At 31.2% G+C, this 16,947-nt stretch overlaps 1 protein-coding gene and 1 pseudogene across 1 annotated transcript; both read left to right on the plus strand.

Annotated features, from left to right (window-relative positions):
* The first annotated feature begins 983 nt into the window (after positions 1-983).
* LOC143581977 (agamous-like MADS-box protein AGL29) lies at positions 984-1,581 on the plus strand. Its single transcript, XM_077064646.1, has one exon. It carries the CDS (start codon positions 1,012-1,014, stop codon positions 1,579-1,581), a length of 570 nt encoding a protein of 189 aa, XP_076920761.1. The 5' UTR covers positions 984-1,011.
* A 12,672-nt stretch (positions 1,582-14,253) lies between these two features.
* Positions 14,254-15,021, plus strand: LOC143581978 (vacuolar iron transporter homolog 2 pseudogene; annotated as a pseudogene).
* The last annotated feature ends 1,926 nt before the right edge of the window (positions 15,022-16,947 follow it).

A 16,947-nucleotide genomic window follows, 5' to 3' on the forward strand; every position in this document is an offset into this window, starting at 1 on the left:
TGGATTGTTCTATACACACTACTCGCACTCAACATAATCTCAGTGGTACATTACATAAGCCCGTGATATAAGATTTGCTTAAGGTGCCAAACTCTATATCAAACTCGAATATAACTAAACAATTTTTTTATATCAGTTTTTATATAACCTAAGTAATCACTGTCCCATTCACATTAATGTAACCACTTTCTTTTTTTAATGCGGTATTATTCCATTTAATAGGCAAAATTTTATTGTTAGTATTTGTATTATAGGAAAACATGGACATTTATTAATATCATTTATAGCCCAAGATTTAAAAAAAGAAAAAAATATAAAGCACGTTTTAAAAAATTCAATATAAAAACGAGAAATTATTAGAACACGGTTTAAAAAATTAGTTATTAAAACAAGAAAATAAAAACACGATTTTACAAAATCAGATTTTGGAAAGAGAAAATATTAAACTGTGATTTTAAAAATAATATGATAGGTTAATGAGTTAAAATAAAATCACTAAGACTCGGCAGTGACCAACGGTATTAAACTCAATGGCATTTTGGTGTGTTAAATGTTGTCATCTCCTTTAAAGGTTAAGGGTTCGAGTACCAATGTGCACAATGATGTAAAATTAGGAGTATATTAGATGCGTGCGGGAGGAATTGTTAAAGAAAAAATTACAACATAATAGTAATTTGTGTTTTAACTTTATATTTCATTTTAGTTTCTTACTATGATATTGTAATTTTTAAGCGCGGCACTTGAATTTCTCTGAACGAAGACAATTATATCTCAATACAAATGTATTAATCATGAAAAATCCAAAAACGCAATTGGTCAAACGTATTCAATATTAATTAAAGTATACACATTAAAAAATTAATAAGTGTCGGCCATCATATAAGAAATGCATACGGTATAAAATTAAGTCCCATAAATACGCATGTATAAATACCCCCATTAGTGTATCAAAGTCCTCACAACCATTTTCATATATATTTCTTTCACCTTTATATTTCTTGAATTGTAGGTATGGCGAGATCAAGGGGTCGCCGGAAGATAGAGATGAAGCTAATTGAAAACGAAAGCAATCGTGCAGTCACGTTGTCCAAGCGTTACGGCAGCTTATTCAAGAAAGCCGGTGAGTTGGCCACGTTATGTGGTGCATGGATTGCAATAATTGTGTTCACCATTAGTGGAAGGCCTCTCGCTTTTGGAAGCCCCCATGTTGATAGTGCTACAAAGAAATTTCTTTATGGCGATGAACAAGATGCCATCCAAGCATCCATCAACTCTTCACGCAGATCGAAAATTGAAGCACTCAACAATGAATATAATGAGTTTAATGAGAAATCTACATCCGATAAGAAACTCAGACAAAACCTTGAAGAAGAAGTGAAAGTGTTCCTTGGCGGAATTACTTATGAGGATTATAAACGCAACATGGGTATAAATCAGCTTATGGAGATGAAATCCAACCTTGAACAGTTGAAAACTAACTTGCAATATAGTTCTGATAAGGAAAGTGGATCTTCATTTGACGATGAGTGTGAGCCAGATCTATCCACAATTGAAGGGCCAAGAGACTTTTTGCAGTTGTGATCAGTTTTACTTAGAATAAGTAAAAGAATAAAATGGAATTTTTCTATCCATTCTAGTTGTGTCTTTTAATAAAGTGAGAGAATAAACCAAAAAATATCCTTTAATTCATATGTTATGCTGGAATGTGTTTTTTTTTTTTGTTTTATTATGTATGAAACTAGTTTTGAAAGCAGTATTATGATTTGTTATGTGGAATGTGTTTCTTCTAAAGATAATAATAATTAAATAGTTGTTTTCTAACATTGAGTATGAAAGTAAGTTTAAAAGTCATATTTTGATTTTGTAAATACGACATTATAAATTAAATTTAAATGCAAAGACATTCAAAACTGAATTTGAGATAATATAGTAAACACTTATGTATATAATACACAAACTTAAATAAATTTACAACCACACATGTATGTTGTAAAATATGTTTAATACTTCAATTTAATTATTTATGGAAAGAAATACATTTAGTTATATCACATTTAAACATTTATGTCAAAGTCAACATAACTGTCACAATGAAATCAATGTAATGATATAAGGTTAGTGTAAAACTATTTTAATACTTATAAAACTTATGAAAAAGCTACTTAGTTTAATTAAATTTAAAACTGGTATCTTTGTACAGTAGAAACTCGATTATTTAATAAACTCTCTAAGATAATATTTTTTGTCGGTCCCGACTCGGGGATAGGGTGCTAAATTAATAATTCGCTAAAATTATAAGATAATACATTTTTTGATAATTTCTTTAAACCTCATATAAAATATAAATTAATAATTCCTTATATATAGCATATTACATGAATGATTTATGAAGGTTTCTTGAAAAATGACTCAATTGTCTTTTGTTTTTTGTTGAAATCAATTTAATTCCCCATGAATCTCGTCTCTAATTTTCCTTGGCATGATTAGAACTTCTTCGAATCTCGTCTGTCATTGTTGTTTTTTTCACACCTTTAAGATAAGAAGCCATGTTGTGTGTATGATTTGTTTGTGTTAACCTATTTTGATCTTGTATTTAAATAGAAAATATTTTTAATGTCCATAAAGTGATACATTGAATACAAGAAGCATAATAAGGTGAGAGATTGAAGGTTTTTTTCAAATTGGGCCGTTCATTTGAAATATATGCATTGTATACAATAATTAAGTGTAAGCTTGAAAGGTATTTGTAAACTAAGTATTCTACTATAAATTAATAAAATATTAATTAATATATAAATTAATAATTATTAATTTATCAATTAATTAATAACTCTTTTAATTAATAAATTTTGGTGGTCCCAAATGTATTTGACCTACCACCACGAAGGATTAACTAATAGATTAGTTAACTCTTGTACACTGGTTTTAACTCGTTTTCAAATTAGAAGTTTTATAAATAGTAAAAACGTATTTAATTCCTTATGTTATAAGTAAAATACTAGCATACAGATCATGTCAATACACAAGAATGCTCATATTCGATATTATTAAGAAAGGCAGTCAAATTTTCAAATCTGAAGAGTTTTCAGAAACTCTGAATAAGACGTTGATTTGACCTACCACCACGAAGGATGACTAAAAAGGAAAGATAAATCAAACTTTTGGAGATACCAAAATATTCAAAGAGAATATATCATTAAAAATATCGAATGTTTTGTGATTAATCAAAAAGTCAAAGGAAAAGAGCTCGAGAATATTCAAGACATACAACTTATAGAATAAATTAAGATCAGTGATGGAAAATATTCGATAGACTAAATCAAAAGGACAAATTTAGTTAACAACAGTAAATATTTAGAATGCAGAAAGTATAGTAAATAGTAACACAATTAACCAATGTGCTTACAACTTGCAAATACTTCTGAAATAATAGATTTCAGAATTTCAATTCAGATCTTTAGATTCAAGAATGAGGAAATACCCATCCTTAAACAACAACTGTCGAGGATGATATTTTTCTAAAGGTGGGGAGGATGTAACACCTCGAAAATTTTCATTCTAACTTTGGACTAAATACGACAAGTCTGAACGACGAGGGATCAAAAGAGAAAAATCTGAATTTTTGGAACTCGTCATGCTACGCGATAGGCAAAGGATAAGCCAATCACGATACGTGAAGGCTCCTCACAAAACCCAATATGTGGGTGGTGTTTCGCTACGCGACGGTAAGTATGTTTGGGCCTCGCGATACGTGATGACCCTTTTAAGCAACCAGGGACACATGTCCAACCACGTGGAAGCATCAGAAGAAGCTAAGTCATCTCGTTACGCGGTGGCCTGTCTTTTAAGCCATCGCGATACCCGATGAAATCCAAAATTAGCCTATGAAATGGGGAGTCTGGCTCTTCCCCCTTCACACCACAACGCACTTCAAAACACTCACAACCTCGTAGTTCGTGGCACGAGCCCAAGTTTCGAAATTCTAGCGGTTTAAGCCATTTTACACGACGTAGAGTAGAAGTGTTGCTCGCTCAAGCTTATGAATCTAACTCCAAGTACCCCGTGTAAGGTAGGAGTTCCACTTAAGTTATTTTATTATAATTGCTTAAACCCTAGTCAGGGATATAGACCAAACCTTGATCAAATTTAACTATAACATAGCTTTTCATATACAAATGTTATAGTCAAAATAATGTTTCTTTATAAGAAACATAAAGTTTTATATACAAAGAATGTAGTCAAATTAATGTTTCTTCTTAAAGAAGAAACTCGGTGTAGACATTTCTTCATGAAGAAGAAATGTATCATATAATTGTTAAATAAACAAGGAGATTAAAGATCTAAATGTTAATAAAAAAAACAAATGATTTGTCAAGGTTTAAAGCTATACAATTTTGACTGGAGGTCTAAAGCTAGATCATTTGATCTAGATATTTATGCAAGGTTATTCTCATACTACAGGTCCGAGGTAACAATCAAAGCATAAATCAGTAATAAAAACTGATCATAAACAGAAGGGTGAATACGCCCTAAACTTGTACAAACTCTTAAGAGTCAGAATATTTGCGCATAATCTATGAATCCTTAAAGCATTGTGTTACAATAATAAGAAATAGACACTTTGATTATAGTATACATGTGTCTGGATCCATTCGTATATGGTGACTCAACATTCTCTGACCTCTAAGGCCATGCAAATCATCAACATGCCTCTGGAAGCCTAATGGGTTGTTCAGAGAAAAGGTTTGTGTATATTTTTAATTATACATGTACTTAGGTAATTTATCACAATTAAGTTGGGTGCCAAATGAGTAGTCACAAAGGTATTATTTTTTATTTCACAATGGCATTGAAAAAGGTTTTACAACAGTCATGGTCATTCACCAGCTGTGTGCTAACGCATTTTTCCCCATATTTCAGGGATATAGTAAGGTTAGAATAGACTTGAAGACTTGATTAGAAGACGAGAGATATAGTCATTAGATGCCATATGATGGCTCCATTATTTTAAATCAGAATGTTATAGAAAATTTATCTTTTCAAAAGACATGTATTTGAAATATCAAACGGGTATTTAAATTTCTGGTTTTCAATATAATAATAATTTATTCAAAGTCTTCCGTTAAAATAACACAACTCTGGTATATTTTCAAAACAGATACCAATTAATGGGTCATACTCTTAGGCCCTGAGTCTGGGTGTGACATGTTTGTACGTGAACGAGTTGATGAAAATAATCTTTGTATTGAATATATTAGTACTAATAAAATGCTTGCAGATCCGATGACTAAGGTCTCCCACCTAAAGTTTTTGAAGAACAATTTTTAATATGAGATTTACTAAAGACCTTATTTAATTTCATGTTGTACTTACTTACGTTTTATTTAATGAAATTTCCCCAGTTTTGATTTAGTATGTCTCTTAATATGTTCTGCATGTGTAATGACATATAGACAAATTATTATACAAATCAAATGTTTGAAGGGTTTACTTGAAAATTTTGATCATAACTACTTAGGTTTTAAACAATAACTTTAGTGTGATTAATGGGGAGTTTTGGGCTGATGTTCAATTCAATTATTGTATTTTTCTGCTCTAGTTTGAGTTTAAAGCTAAAACAAATGTTAAAATTTACACACTAATCTAATGCTCATAATAAATTATATATTAATCGACCAAGTAGGAGAATGTAAGAATGTGTGTAATATATATATATATATATATATTTATTCATATGGTATTCATTATCATTTATGTTATCAAAAGATCAAAATATATAAATTATACCTTATATATATTATCTTGGTAATTGTTGATAAACCATATTACTCTTACTTGCTAATAAAGGGTTTTGCCTTTGGGATGTGTGTGTGTGTGTGTGCGTGTGTGTTAATTTACATCATATAACATAACCTAAACACACATCACGAAATCGTGTTCCTCTCTCTCTCTCTCTCTCTCTCTCTCTCTCTCATATTACGGTTTTCGCAAAACCCCAATACCTAGCATTAACATATCCTAAAGGGAACTCGACCAAGCTGACAATTATGTCGTATGGATCATACTCATTTGTCATGGCTACCCTCTCTGTTGTAACATATAAGTTTTCAGTTATAGTTTTATCATATCATTCATGTTTTTCTATTACTAACGTGAAGAACTGATCAACGTTAACCTTGGGCTAACAATACAACTTTAGTCTCAACACTGCTATCTTTTCCTGCTTATGATTCAAAATTTGTTTCAAATAACTATGTTCCAATCAAAATCAATATCTTTGTTAGCCATGCTCTTCTGAAAATATTTCCTACAAAGGATTCTCTTACAAAACTTGATCTTAATGTCCCTCACTTGTGTCGCGTTTGGCCTCCATTGTCACACACCTAACCTAAGGCGGAATTTCAGGGCGCGAACTGATTGTTCATAGCTCACAATATACTATCATGCAGTTTAATATGTGACAATAACTAATTAATTAATTTAAAATTCAAGTACAACAATTCAAGGAAATTACAAAAAAACGGAATCAAATAATCTAGTATAAGTTTCTTAATCCTAAGGGTCATCTCTACGTGATCTTCATCTTGACAAACAATCCAATGTAACCTGCAAATACGTACAAAATAGATATTTTTGTCAACAACACATGTTGAGTGAGTAGATCACCAGTTTTAGAATACAAAATAGAAATATAAAATAATATATAAATCAAGAGCAAAACCGTTATCTGTGAGTACAAAAAATCAAACAAATGAGTAAATAATGAGTGTCGGTAAAACCATTATCATGCGAATCGGATGTTGGCTACTACGACAACCGTATGATAATACTATAATGTAATTATGATGGACCTCTCCGAATGCGATAAAATAAACAAATAAACATGTAGGATATAAACATTTAATTGATACACACACAAAGATAACAGTTTGCTATTGAAAATATGATATAAAATGTAACTTGATAATAGGTACGCATAAGTCCCCGAAACGTTTAAAAACAAGTAAAATAGGGGGAGCGATTACTCACCTGATTAGATGCACAAAATACAAGTGAGGATGATGCGAGAATGCTAAATCCTTCAGGATTCACCGACAAGGATTTCTAGTTAAAAGTAATGAAAACTTTATGAGTTAAATTACAAATGATATAACACATATAATGGATTCGGGTTTTGATGTGATTTGAGTTTTGTTTGTGATAAGAATGTTTATTGATTGATCGATGGATTTCTATTGTCATTATTATAGAAAAATCATTATTTATACTTGATATAATAATCATGTAATCGAACTTTTAAATAATTAGTTAGATATAATTGAGATGTAATTATGATAATTTGAATATAGATATATAATTAAATAGGTATATAAAATAAAATAATTTAATTTAATATAATATGAAATATACTTGTAATATTGAATAAATACAATACAATTATATATAAATATTTTAAATAAATAGATATAATGCGTATTATAATAATAATGTTTAAATAAATGTTTATTTCGAGTCTTTAACGAAAATTAGTGGTAGAATTATAGTAAATACGTTTAACACATTTATCATTGTTTAAAAATAATACATACATATACATACATAGAGCAATGTTATAATAAGAAGTAGATTTTTCCTAAGAAGTGTAGAAAGTATGTTTTCACCATTAAATCTAATAAAACACACCGCACAATAAACACACCGCAGCTAAAATAAAACACACCGCACAATAAACATACTTTCCATATCTACCATCAGATCAACATATCTAACGCACCAGATTACTTCTTACACTTTTTAGACACACTCCACTTCTTATTTTAACCCCATTCTACATACATACATACATACATAACAAAATCCTATAACGAGATTAATTGTCAAGAAACGTAAACTTAATTGTGTCATTTTAATAAAATAATGTTTAATTTATATTTAATATAAATTTATAAACCATTTTAAATATTAAAACAAATAAAAAGAATAAAATACAAAAAGCAGGCTGGTCGGGGCTCGAACATGCGCCCAAGGTCGGCTCACTAATGAAAACACACACCTCAAACCAACTATGCTAGGGTGTCAGTTGTTAAATCTATGAAAATAATAACTTAAATATGAACACTGATAAACCCCAATCTGATCATAAACCCTAGAAACTATAATCAGTTAATTTGCTTAATGAATGTTCAATTAACGTTAGTGCTATTGCTCAATGATCAACGACGACCAGAATTCATAAACTATTTATCTTGAACCACGGTGAATTAGTGATGAATGACTACTGGAAACTTACGGCCAGAACGCATAGGGCCAGATTCGAAGCAATTAGGGTTAGGGCTTTAATTCGCCAAGATGAGAGGAAAGTGCAGCAGAGTTTAATTGAATAATTATGAGTTTTGTATCGTATAATAATAAATTGTTAAAGACGGTTTTGATAATATGTAAATTCGTATCATATCTATATCTTTTTCCAAATTAACGATGTCGGTATAGTTCGTTTTTGGTTTAGAATGATTTGCAAGAATCAATTACAATTATACAACGAGAATTAATGTTTAAGAAAGTAAACGGGTTGAGTTAGGAGTTGGATACGGGTCTGGATCCTTGGTTTGGGTTAAGGTTGTTCAAAAATCCCGCGGCTCTTGGCTCGCTCGAAACTCGCTTGAAAATAGCTCGAAAAAAACTCGGCTCGAAAAAGCTCGATTCTAAATGAACTCGACTCGACTCGGCTCAATTTTTAAACGAGCCGCGCTCGAGCCAGGGTCAGCTCCGCTCGTGGCTCGGTCTTGGCTCGACTCGTTAACTCGGCTCGCTGGCTCGGTTAGATTAAACCATAAATTTTAATATTTATATATAATAATATCATATCAAGAGATAAATAAATAAAAATTATAAATATAGTATGTCACTCGAAACCTAAAACCTTACAAAAGAATAATGAAAATAAAAAATTTATAAATTCTCTAGTTTATAAATTTTATATAATATGTATGTTAAAATTATATATTTTGTATTTTATTTATCAAAATTTGTAAAATATAAAATAAAAAACTAATAAATAAAAAAAAATTAGAGGAGTCTGGCTCGACGAGCTCGAGCTCGGCTCGAGCTTTATACGAGCCGAGCTCGAGCTCGATTTTTCAGCTCGATAAAAAAAACGAGCCGAGCTCGAGCCAACTCGATTAAGTTCGAGCTCGAGCAAACTCTGGCTCGACTCGACTGGGCTTGTTTACAGCCCTAGTTTGGGTTTGGGTTAATAGAGCTATTAATCAGATTTGCTATATGGTCTTTCAAGTTTGTGTGTGGATACAATATGGGTTAAAACAAAACTATAGGGGGAATTTTGTATATAATGCAAAGTTCTAAGAATATTAATAGAATATATATTTAAATAATATAATAAAGAAAAATTAAAGATATAATATAATAACTTAAATATCTTATTGATTAAAATTACCCGAAAACGAAAACGGGTCAGTTATTAGACATTAATAGATTAATCGAAAAACCCGAGTTGTTACATCCATGATGAAACTGGCTATCATTTGCTTGCTAATTGTGATGTTGCTAAACTTGTTTGATCTCAGCTTTTACATTTGTGCAAGATATAATCGGAAATGTGTCATTAGTTGGTGATCTCCTTGATATGGAGGTTTTCTTATCTTCATATCTTCCACAACAAGAAATCTAAACGCTATTCAATTCGTTGCTTTATGATGTCTCTGGCGGGTGTGTGATGACTTCACTTTTAGCGACAAAACTACCTATCCCTACAAAATTGTAAATGGATTTAAGGTTTTTTAGATTTCTTTGGATCATCCATCAAGGCGGGTTCACTACAAAATTGTCAATTTAATTTTGTGATATTGTGGTTTTGAATCTCTTGGCCTTTGTTGTTTTCCTTTAGACAAAATGGCAAAAATTATTCTTTATGTTTACGTGATTTTTCAGTGGATGTCCTTTAGCGAAAAAAATACCAGAAAACATTCTTTATGATTTAAAATCTTATCACATTATATCATTTGCCTCTAACCCGATTAAGTTTTCTAGTTAAACCAGTCATGTGCAAAGCACATGAGGGCAAATTCGTATTTTACTCCTTAAGGGGATTATTAGTGTAGATAACTTAAACTATGAGCCAAGATAAAAATATTTAAAAACAAGTTCTCTCTCTCTCTCTCTCTCTCTAACATACAACTTTATCCTATTTCTCTCTATATACACACTACCATCGCCATCATCATCACCATTTTCGGCCACCATCTTTTCTAAAGACCACCATCACCGTCTACTCACTCACTCTTATTCACTATGTATTTTAATGCCATTTTCAAGCTTCTCACACTTCAAATTTCTCATGCTTCTTTACTCAGTTTCAAGTTTCTCACAATCATGAACAGTCGTGATAGCATCACATCTTCAACATTTTTAAGAAAAACATACGAACAAACAAATATCCAGATCCCACAATTTTTTGTGCTAATACCTCGGTTTTAGGGTTTGAAAACCCTAATTCAGAAACTGGTTATTGAAGTTGGGGGGGTTTAGTGTTTGTTATGCTATTGTCATGGAGTGAGTCGAAGAGAAAGGTGTGGACGGTTTTTAGTGGTTGACGGAGAGATTGATGAGGCAGTGATGTGAGCCGGCGACGGGGTCGATGATGACGTGGTGGCGGCAGGTGGTGGGTGAATTTGGGCTTGAAGAAATACGAAGGGTGGCTGATGGTGATGGTGGCAGAGGTGGAGGTGGTGGGTGGCGACGGTTAGCATTAGGTGGTGGTGGTTTTGGATTTTTGAGAGAGAAAGAAGATGTGGATGGGTTGTGACGGTTCACGGTGGATGAAAGTTTATTTTTTTTATTTCTATATATAAGAAAATGTCTATTCTTTTATTTCTAATTATTAAATTTGTAAAATTATAAAAATATTTTCATGTGCTTTGCACGTGACTGATTTTAACAAGAAAACTTAACTGGATTAGAGCCAAATGATATAGTGTGATAAGATTTTTAGTCATAAAGGATGTTTTCTGGTATTATTTTCGCTAAAGAACATCCACTGAAAAATCACATAAGCATAAATGACGAGTTTTATTTTTTTCCTTCCTTTATATATACTTTGTGTTGCTTCTTGAGTTCTCTGCCTTTTTGTTGATATATATTCCTTAATCCTTGCCTTTCTAACAAAATGGTTTTTTTATTATGTACAATTATCCATGGTGAAAAATCTTTCATATCTAAAATAACACAAATTAAATTACTTTTTTTTAATGTATTTTTAAATGATATATGAGTTTTCTACACGCATATTAATAGTTGAGTAAGACCGCATATTGTCTTTTGGGTTTAGTGAAGATGATATATTCTTTTAACTTTCTAAAAAGAAGTCATTGATAACACGGAATGACAATTTTTTTTGGTACGCGTGTTCCATTCTGTTTTAAGAAAATAATGGGATTTTAAATTTTTCATTCTTCTAGTGAAATTTAAGCTGCATTACGTCCAATGATATCTCATGCTCTAACAGGTGTTTTCTTTCTTTCCTGAGTCAGGGGTTTAAATTCTGTCATTATACATGTTAAGTGAATTTAGGAGTAAATATTAGTTGTCAAAAAAAATATATTAGTGGACGCGTAAATGATTTAAGTTGTGCGTGTACCGTTTAAAATGAACTTATTACAAACACCAGTTAAACCTAGCTCAAATAAGCTGTCTAACCAAACATATCATTTACATGCACAAATTCTTTTTATCTAATATAAATAAATATATAACAAATATCATTAAACATGTACTTGCAATTATATAACCAAATAGTGTATATTGTATAATAAAGTTATAAATTAAATATACAGATATATAAATATGTATATCATAATAACAAATACCTTTATAGGTATTAAACCAAGAATAATAATAAACGAGCAAAATCCAAGCCAATGAAGATTAAAACTTACACAAACTCTAATTTAATCCGTTGGGGCTCGATACGAATTTCCCTTAAAGCAATAAGTTAATGTCGTGTTACAGTTATTTAATTAATAATGAACCTAAAATAAACAAGATAAAGCAAAAACGTGAAAAAAAGTGGGTACGTGGAACGTGACGTAAAGTGGGTCATAGTTAAATAATTTAAACCTAAGTTGATCATACAAATAATTTCTATGGTTTAGTGTTAATCGTATCTTGAATTATGACCTTTTAAGTTTGTAAAAAATTTTAACTTTTACAGTAAATTTCGTCAATAATAACTAAAATATTCAATCAATTAAAGTAGTCAAACCACAAGAACTATTTCATACACCCGTTGATTTTATTTATAAATCTACATCATTATTCACTATGAAACTTGGAGCATCAACCTCATGGAAAAGGACACTCTAGGTACCACTTTGATGCCACCAAGCTACTATCTCTTAATAGTTTCATTGTTGCGAGTAGCGGCCTTAAAGATGGGGTAATGTACTACCTCTCCTCTTCCCAAGAAAATTTGACCATCCTAATGAGTCCTCAAGCCCCAGATCTAGTATTACCTAGCCTCGTTTTCACAGTTTTCGAATGTCCTAAACCCTTATGGTATCCCTTCAACCACCTTAAGTATTGTAGCCTTGTGGTGCTATAAGATCTAGTTGTAAGGATGAATATGGGTTGATCATAGAAACAATTATCCATGTTATGTAGGGAACTGATTTGAAAATTTGGTTCACTCGAGACCCCCGTTGATTAGAATGTTGATATGAAGGGTCATTGGCCAATGGTATGTGACGGGATCTTCCATTTTAGCCGAGGAAAGGGTGTTAGTGAGAGAACGATGGATGGTTATTTATTGTTACTTGTTCATAAGTGTAAAATAACCACTTTAAATTTAACATGTTTTTTTTAAGTTAGATAGTTGCATAAAATTAAACAAGCTACAATCTTATAAATACCATAATTAAATTCGTAATTTCCAGGAGAAAGAAAAACAAAAAAACCACAATCTACACATGCAATGCAATTAACTCTTAGGGAGGTGGTGATGAGTAACAGGTACACCATTGCCACCCTCACCATATTCCTCGCTAGGTATCGATCATGGGTGATACAATGCAATGAAATGAGAGGAGAGAGAAACATGTTTGTGTGTGTAGGGGAGAGAGGGAGCAGAGGGTTGAACGGGTAATGTGGCGCCAACGGGTTCGGATTCAATGACACCGGCTGAGGTGGTGGCCGGTGATTGGTGGGCCGGCGGGTAGTGCCCGGGTTCGACCCATCCACACTTATATTGTTTCATTTTAGATATTTATGCACAAAATTATTGATGCCTTTTGATTTAACTAATGTCTAACCAATTTATCGGACTCTAATGATGTCATATCTAAACTTTATGCTGCTGAATAAATTAACTTTTTGTACGTTACTTTAGAATTCCCTAATTGGGGGATTTCATAGCAAAATTTAAAGCTTTTGACCATTGAAGAAAAAATCAGATTATTCATCATTAACCTAAAAGACATGTAATTACTTATTTTTAAGACATATTAAACTATCATAGCAATGTCATAACCAAATCAATTAATTATATTTATTATCTACTTTTACTCATGTATAATCCGTTTTCTTGTCAGTAATCCTTTAAACTAATATGATGAGCTACACTATATTATGCAAAATAGGATATGTATTCATCCATAAAAAATAGAAACACTAATTGTTTAGGCGGGTAAAAGTAAACGCACAGCCTCATCTATGTGTGCATCATAACTAAATGTGTGGAATTGTTATGATATTAATGGTTAAAAGTTTTTAAAACTTTGTACTTCTTAAATACAAACAAATTAGTTATGTACATAAAAGACTATCAAACTAATTTGTTTGTATGTTTACAAAATTTTAATCATCTACCTACAAATATGCAGGTTATGTTTATGCAATATAACGTATACGTGTACGTTATATACATACCCAAATTTACTCATATTTTGTTTTGAATTTCAAGAGACAAATACATATTGCATATAAAAAAGTAATTTATTTTGTTATACGTATGCTCACATTATTTATTAATGAGTGTATATCAAAAAATATATATATGCATTCCTCATAACGGGGATGATGAGTCCAAAATGTGAAAGATATTCATATTTGTATTTACTACAAATATAAATGATGGAATAGTTAAGGGATCATTTTGTAACTTATCTCAACAAGATCTCCTTTATAAATAGCTTACTTGTAGGCGTGTGTTAGCCACACTCAAATTACTTTGTTTAATTAACTCATTTCTAATGGCTACAATCCCAGATCATGACATGGTGCACCACCAGACAACCCTTGAGCTCGAGCCTAAGGACTTGTTTGACTACTCAAAACGGTCCCAATGGCTACGAGCCGCTGTCTTGGGGGCCAACGACGGGTTAGTCTCCACGGCTTCTCTAATGATGGGTGTTGGAGCCGTTAAAAAAGACATGAAAGCCATGATCTTGACGGGTTTTGCTGGCTTAGTAGCCGGAGCATGTAGTATGGCTATTGGAGAACTTGTTTCTGTTTACTCGCAACTCGATATAGAAGTTGCCCAAATTAAAAGAGAGATCAACCGTAGAGATATTGTTGAAGCTGAGGTCGATAGCCTTCCGAACCCATGGCAAGCTGCGGCTGCATCAGCTCTAGCTTTTTCATTGGGGGCTATAGTGCCTTTGTTAGCGGCTTCGTTTATAAAGCCTTATAAGGTGAGGGTTTTGGTGGTGGCAGTAGCGGTGACAGTGGCACTGGCCGTTTTTGGATGGTTAGGGGCTGCCTTGGGGCGGGCACCGGCTATCAAGTCCACCTTTAGGGTGGTGGTTGGAGGTTGGATGGCTATGGCCATTACATATGGTTTAACAATGTTAATTGGTGCAAAGGGACTCCATTGAAGTCTATGGGTCATCTCCTCTTATATCATGGTTTCAATATATATATATATTCAATCTTTGGGGGTCAACATCCAATATGTACGTATGTATATATATATACAGGAATTAATGAATATAATCGGTAAGCATATGTTCTATTATTATGAGTGTTTGTTTATCTTTATTTTTTAAAATTGCTTTCCGTAAGAAAATCATTTTTTTTTGTTTAATGATAACATAAATGCAACCACTCATCTTCTTATCAAATTGGTTTTTTTTTTCTTATTTGGACAACCTAAATATAGTCATGGGACAAATTTGATGAGCATTTTTATTTCTACAATTAGTTATGAAGTATACAGAGATTTTTTTTATATATATATAATCTATGTGCATAGCTAGTATATATGAAAATGTTTTCTAGCCTTATTGGTTCATAGTATGAAAAATGTCTTATATATTGGTGCATAGAGTTATTCCTTTTTTAGCCATATCGGTGTTCATTCTTTTGTTTGACATTCAAATATGCAACATTTGATATGAACCGTTGGATAGGGTTAGATGCATCAGGTTATAATATGCATGTATATCAAAATTTATTACAATATTCGATAGAATACTTATAAAATAAGATGTTGGATGCTAAAATTCATTAAAATAGTGAATCGCATTAAAAAAAAGTTTGATGTGTCATTCTAATGAGTTGAACGTGTATGTGATTAAGTTTATTTGAGAAGTGATTTGAATGTTAGAATTGTGAGAAGTCAGATGGACCAATTATAAACTTTTCTTTTTCTTTTAGGATTTGTTTTAATGATAAGGGTAATTTAGTAACAATTATTTTCTTTATTTATGGTAAATGTTAATTTGAAGGAGGTATAATTATGTTTTTAATTATCTTTTTAAATTTGAATTCCAGGTATTGTAGTTATTTAAAATAAGAAAATATTTCTTTTTTTATCTTAGAAAATTCAGTAGCATTTTAAATGCTAGAAAAATATAGAATCATGTACTTACATCCTACACAACACATTTTACATACTACATATTTACACAACATATTTACATCATACACATATATCAAAACATATTTATACATTATATACACAACATACTTATACATTATACATTCTCACAACACTTAATGTACACAAACATATTGTGTAGGATTGAATGTTTGTATGAATACATAGCGTGCAGGATTGGCTGTTTATGTGAACAAATATATTGTACCAAATTAAATAGAATTCATTTCTAGCTTCTAGGTTATATAATTCATGAATGGAAAAAATTATACAATTGTTAATTGCTACACTCAACAAAATATATGTGTAGGTTCTAAACATACAGAGTTATGAAAAATAACATGATTCTTATAATTCCTACAATCAACAAAACATTAATGCTACACAAAATAGCCTACACACATTAATTTTGCTAATTTAGATTTAATTAATTGTGCATTATTTTAATGTCATGGTAATTTTCATTTAAGTGTGTATTAAATTAATTTTTTTGATTTAGATTTAATTGTGCATTAATTTTGATTTGGATTTGAAAAGTGAAAATTGATTATGGGAATTAATTTTAATTTAATCGTGCTAGCTAGCCATTGACATTTCTGCCTTTCTTTTATTTAAAATTAGTTTATTTTAATGTCATGGTAGTCAATGATACAAGTATGTCATTCCTGATTTCTATCATTGATTAGACATGATCAGTGGTTCAATTAATTTCTCATACTTTTAAAGTAACGTCAGTACTTGCATGAACACCGCATGCATGCATACACACACATACATAACAATTAGTGCATACATAGATAACAAATATAATATATATCATATACACAACAAAACATGAAATTCACACAAAGTACAGAGTTGTCTACATTCATACACAACACATCATAAAAATATCATACACAATAAACAAGTTCCTTACACAACATAAACATACCATACACAATAATCAAGTTCCCTACACAACATAAACAAATCATACAATACTTCCTACACGACACACAAACATACCATACTTAATAATCAAGTTTCCTACACAATAAAAACATATCATACACAAC

This window comes from Bidens hawaiensis, unplaced genomic scaffold, assembly GCF_021521415.1.
Source record: "Bidens hawaiensis isolate Kalapana, Puna unplaced genomic scaffold, B.hawaiensis_p1.1 tig00031336_1, whole genome shotgun sequence".
Taxonomy (NCBI): domain Eukaryota; kingdom Viridiplantae; phylum Streptophyta; class Magnoliopsida; order Asterales; family Asteraceae; genus Bidens; species Bidens hawaiensis.

What these genes read in the sequence shown, in the direction of transcription:
- LOC143581977 (XM_077064646.1), top strand. Translation starts at nt 1,012, where the DNA reads ATGGCGAGATCAAGGGGTCGCCGGAAGATAGAGATGAAGCTAATTGAA.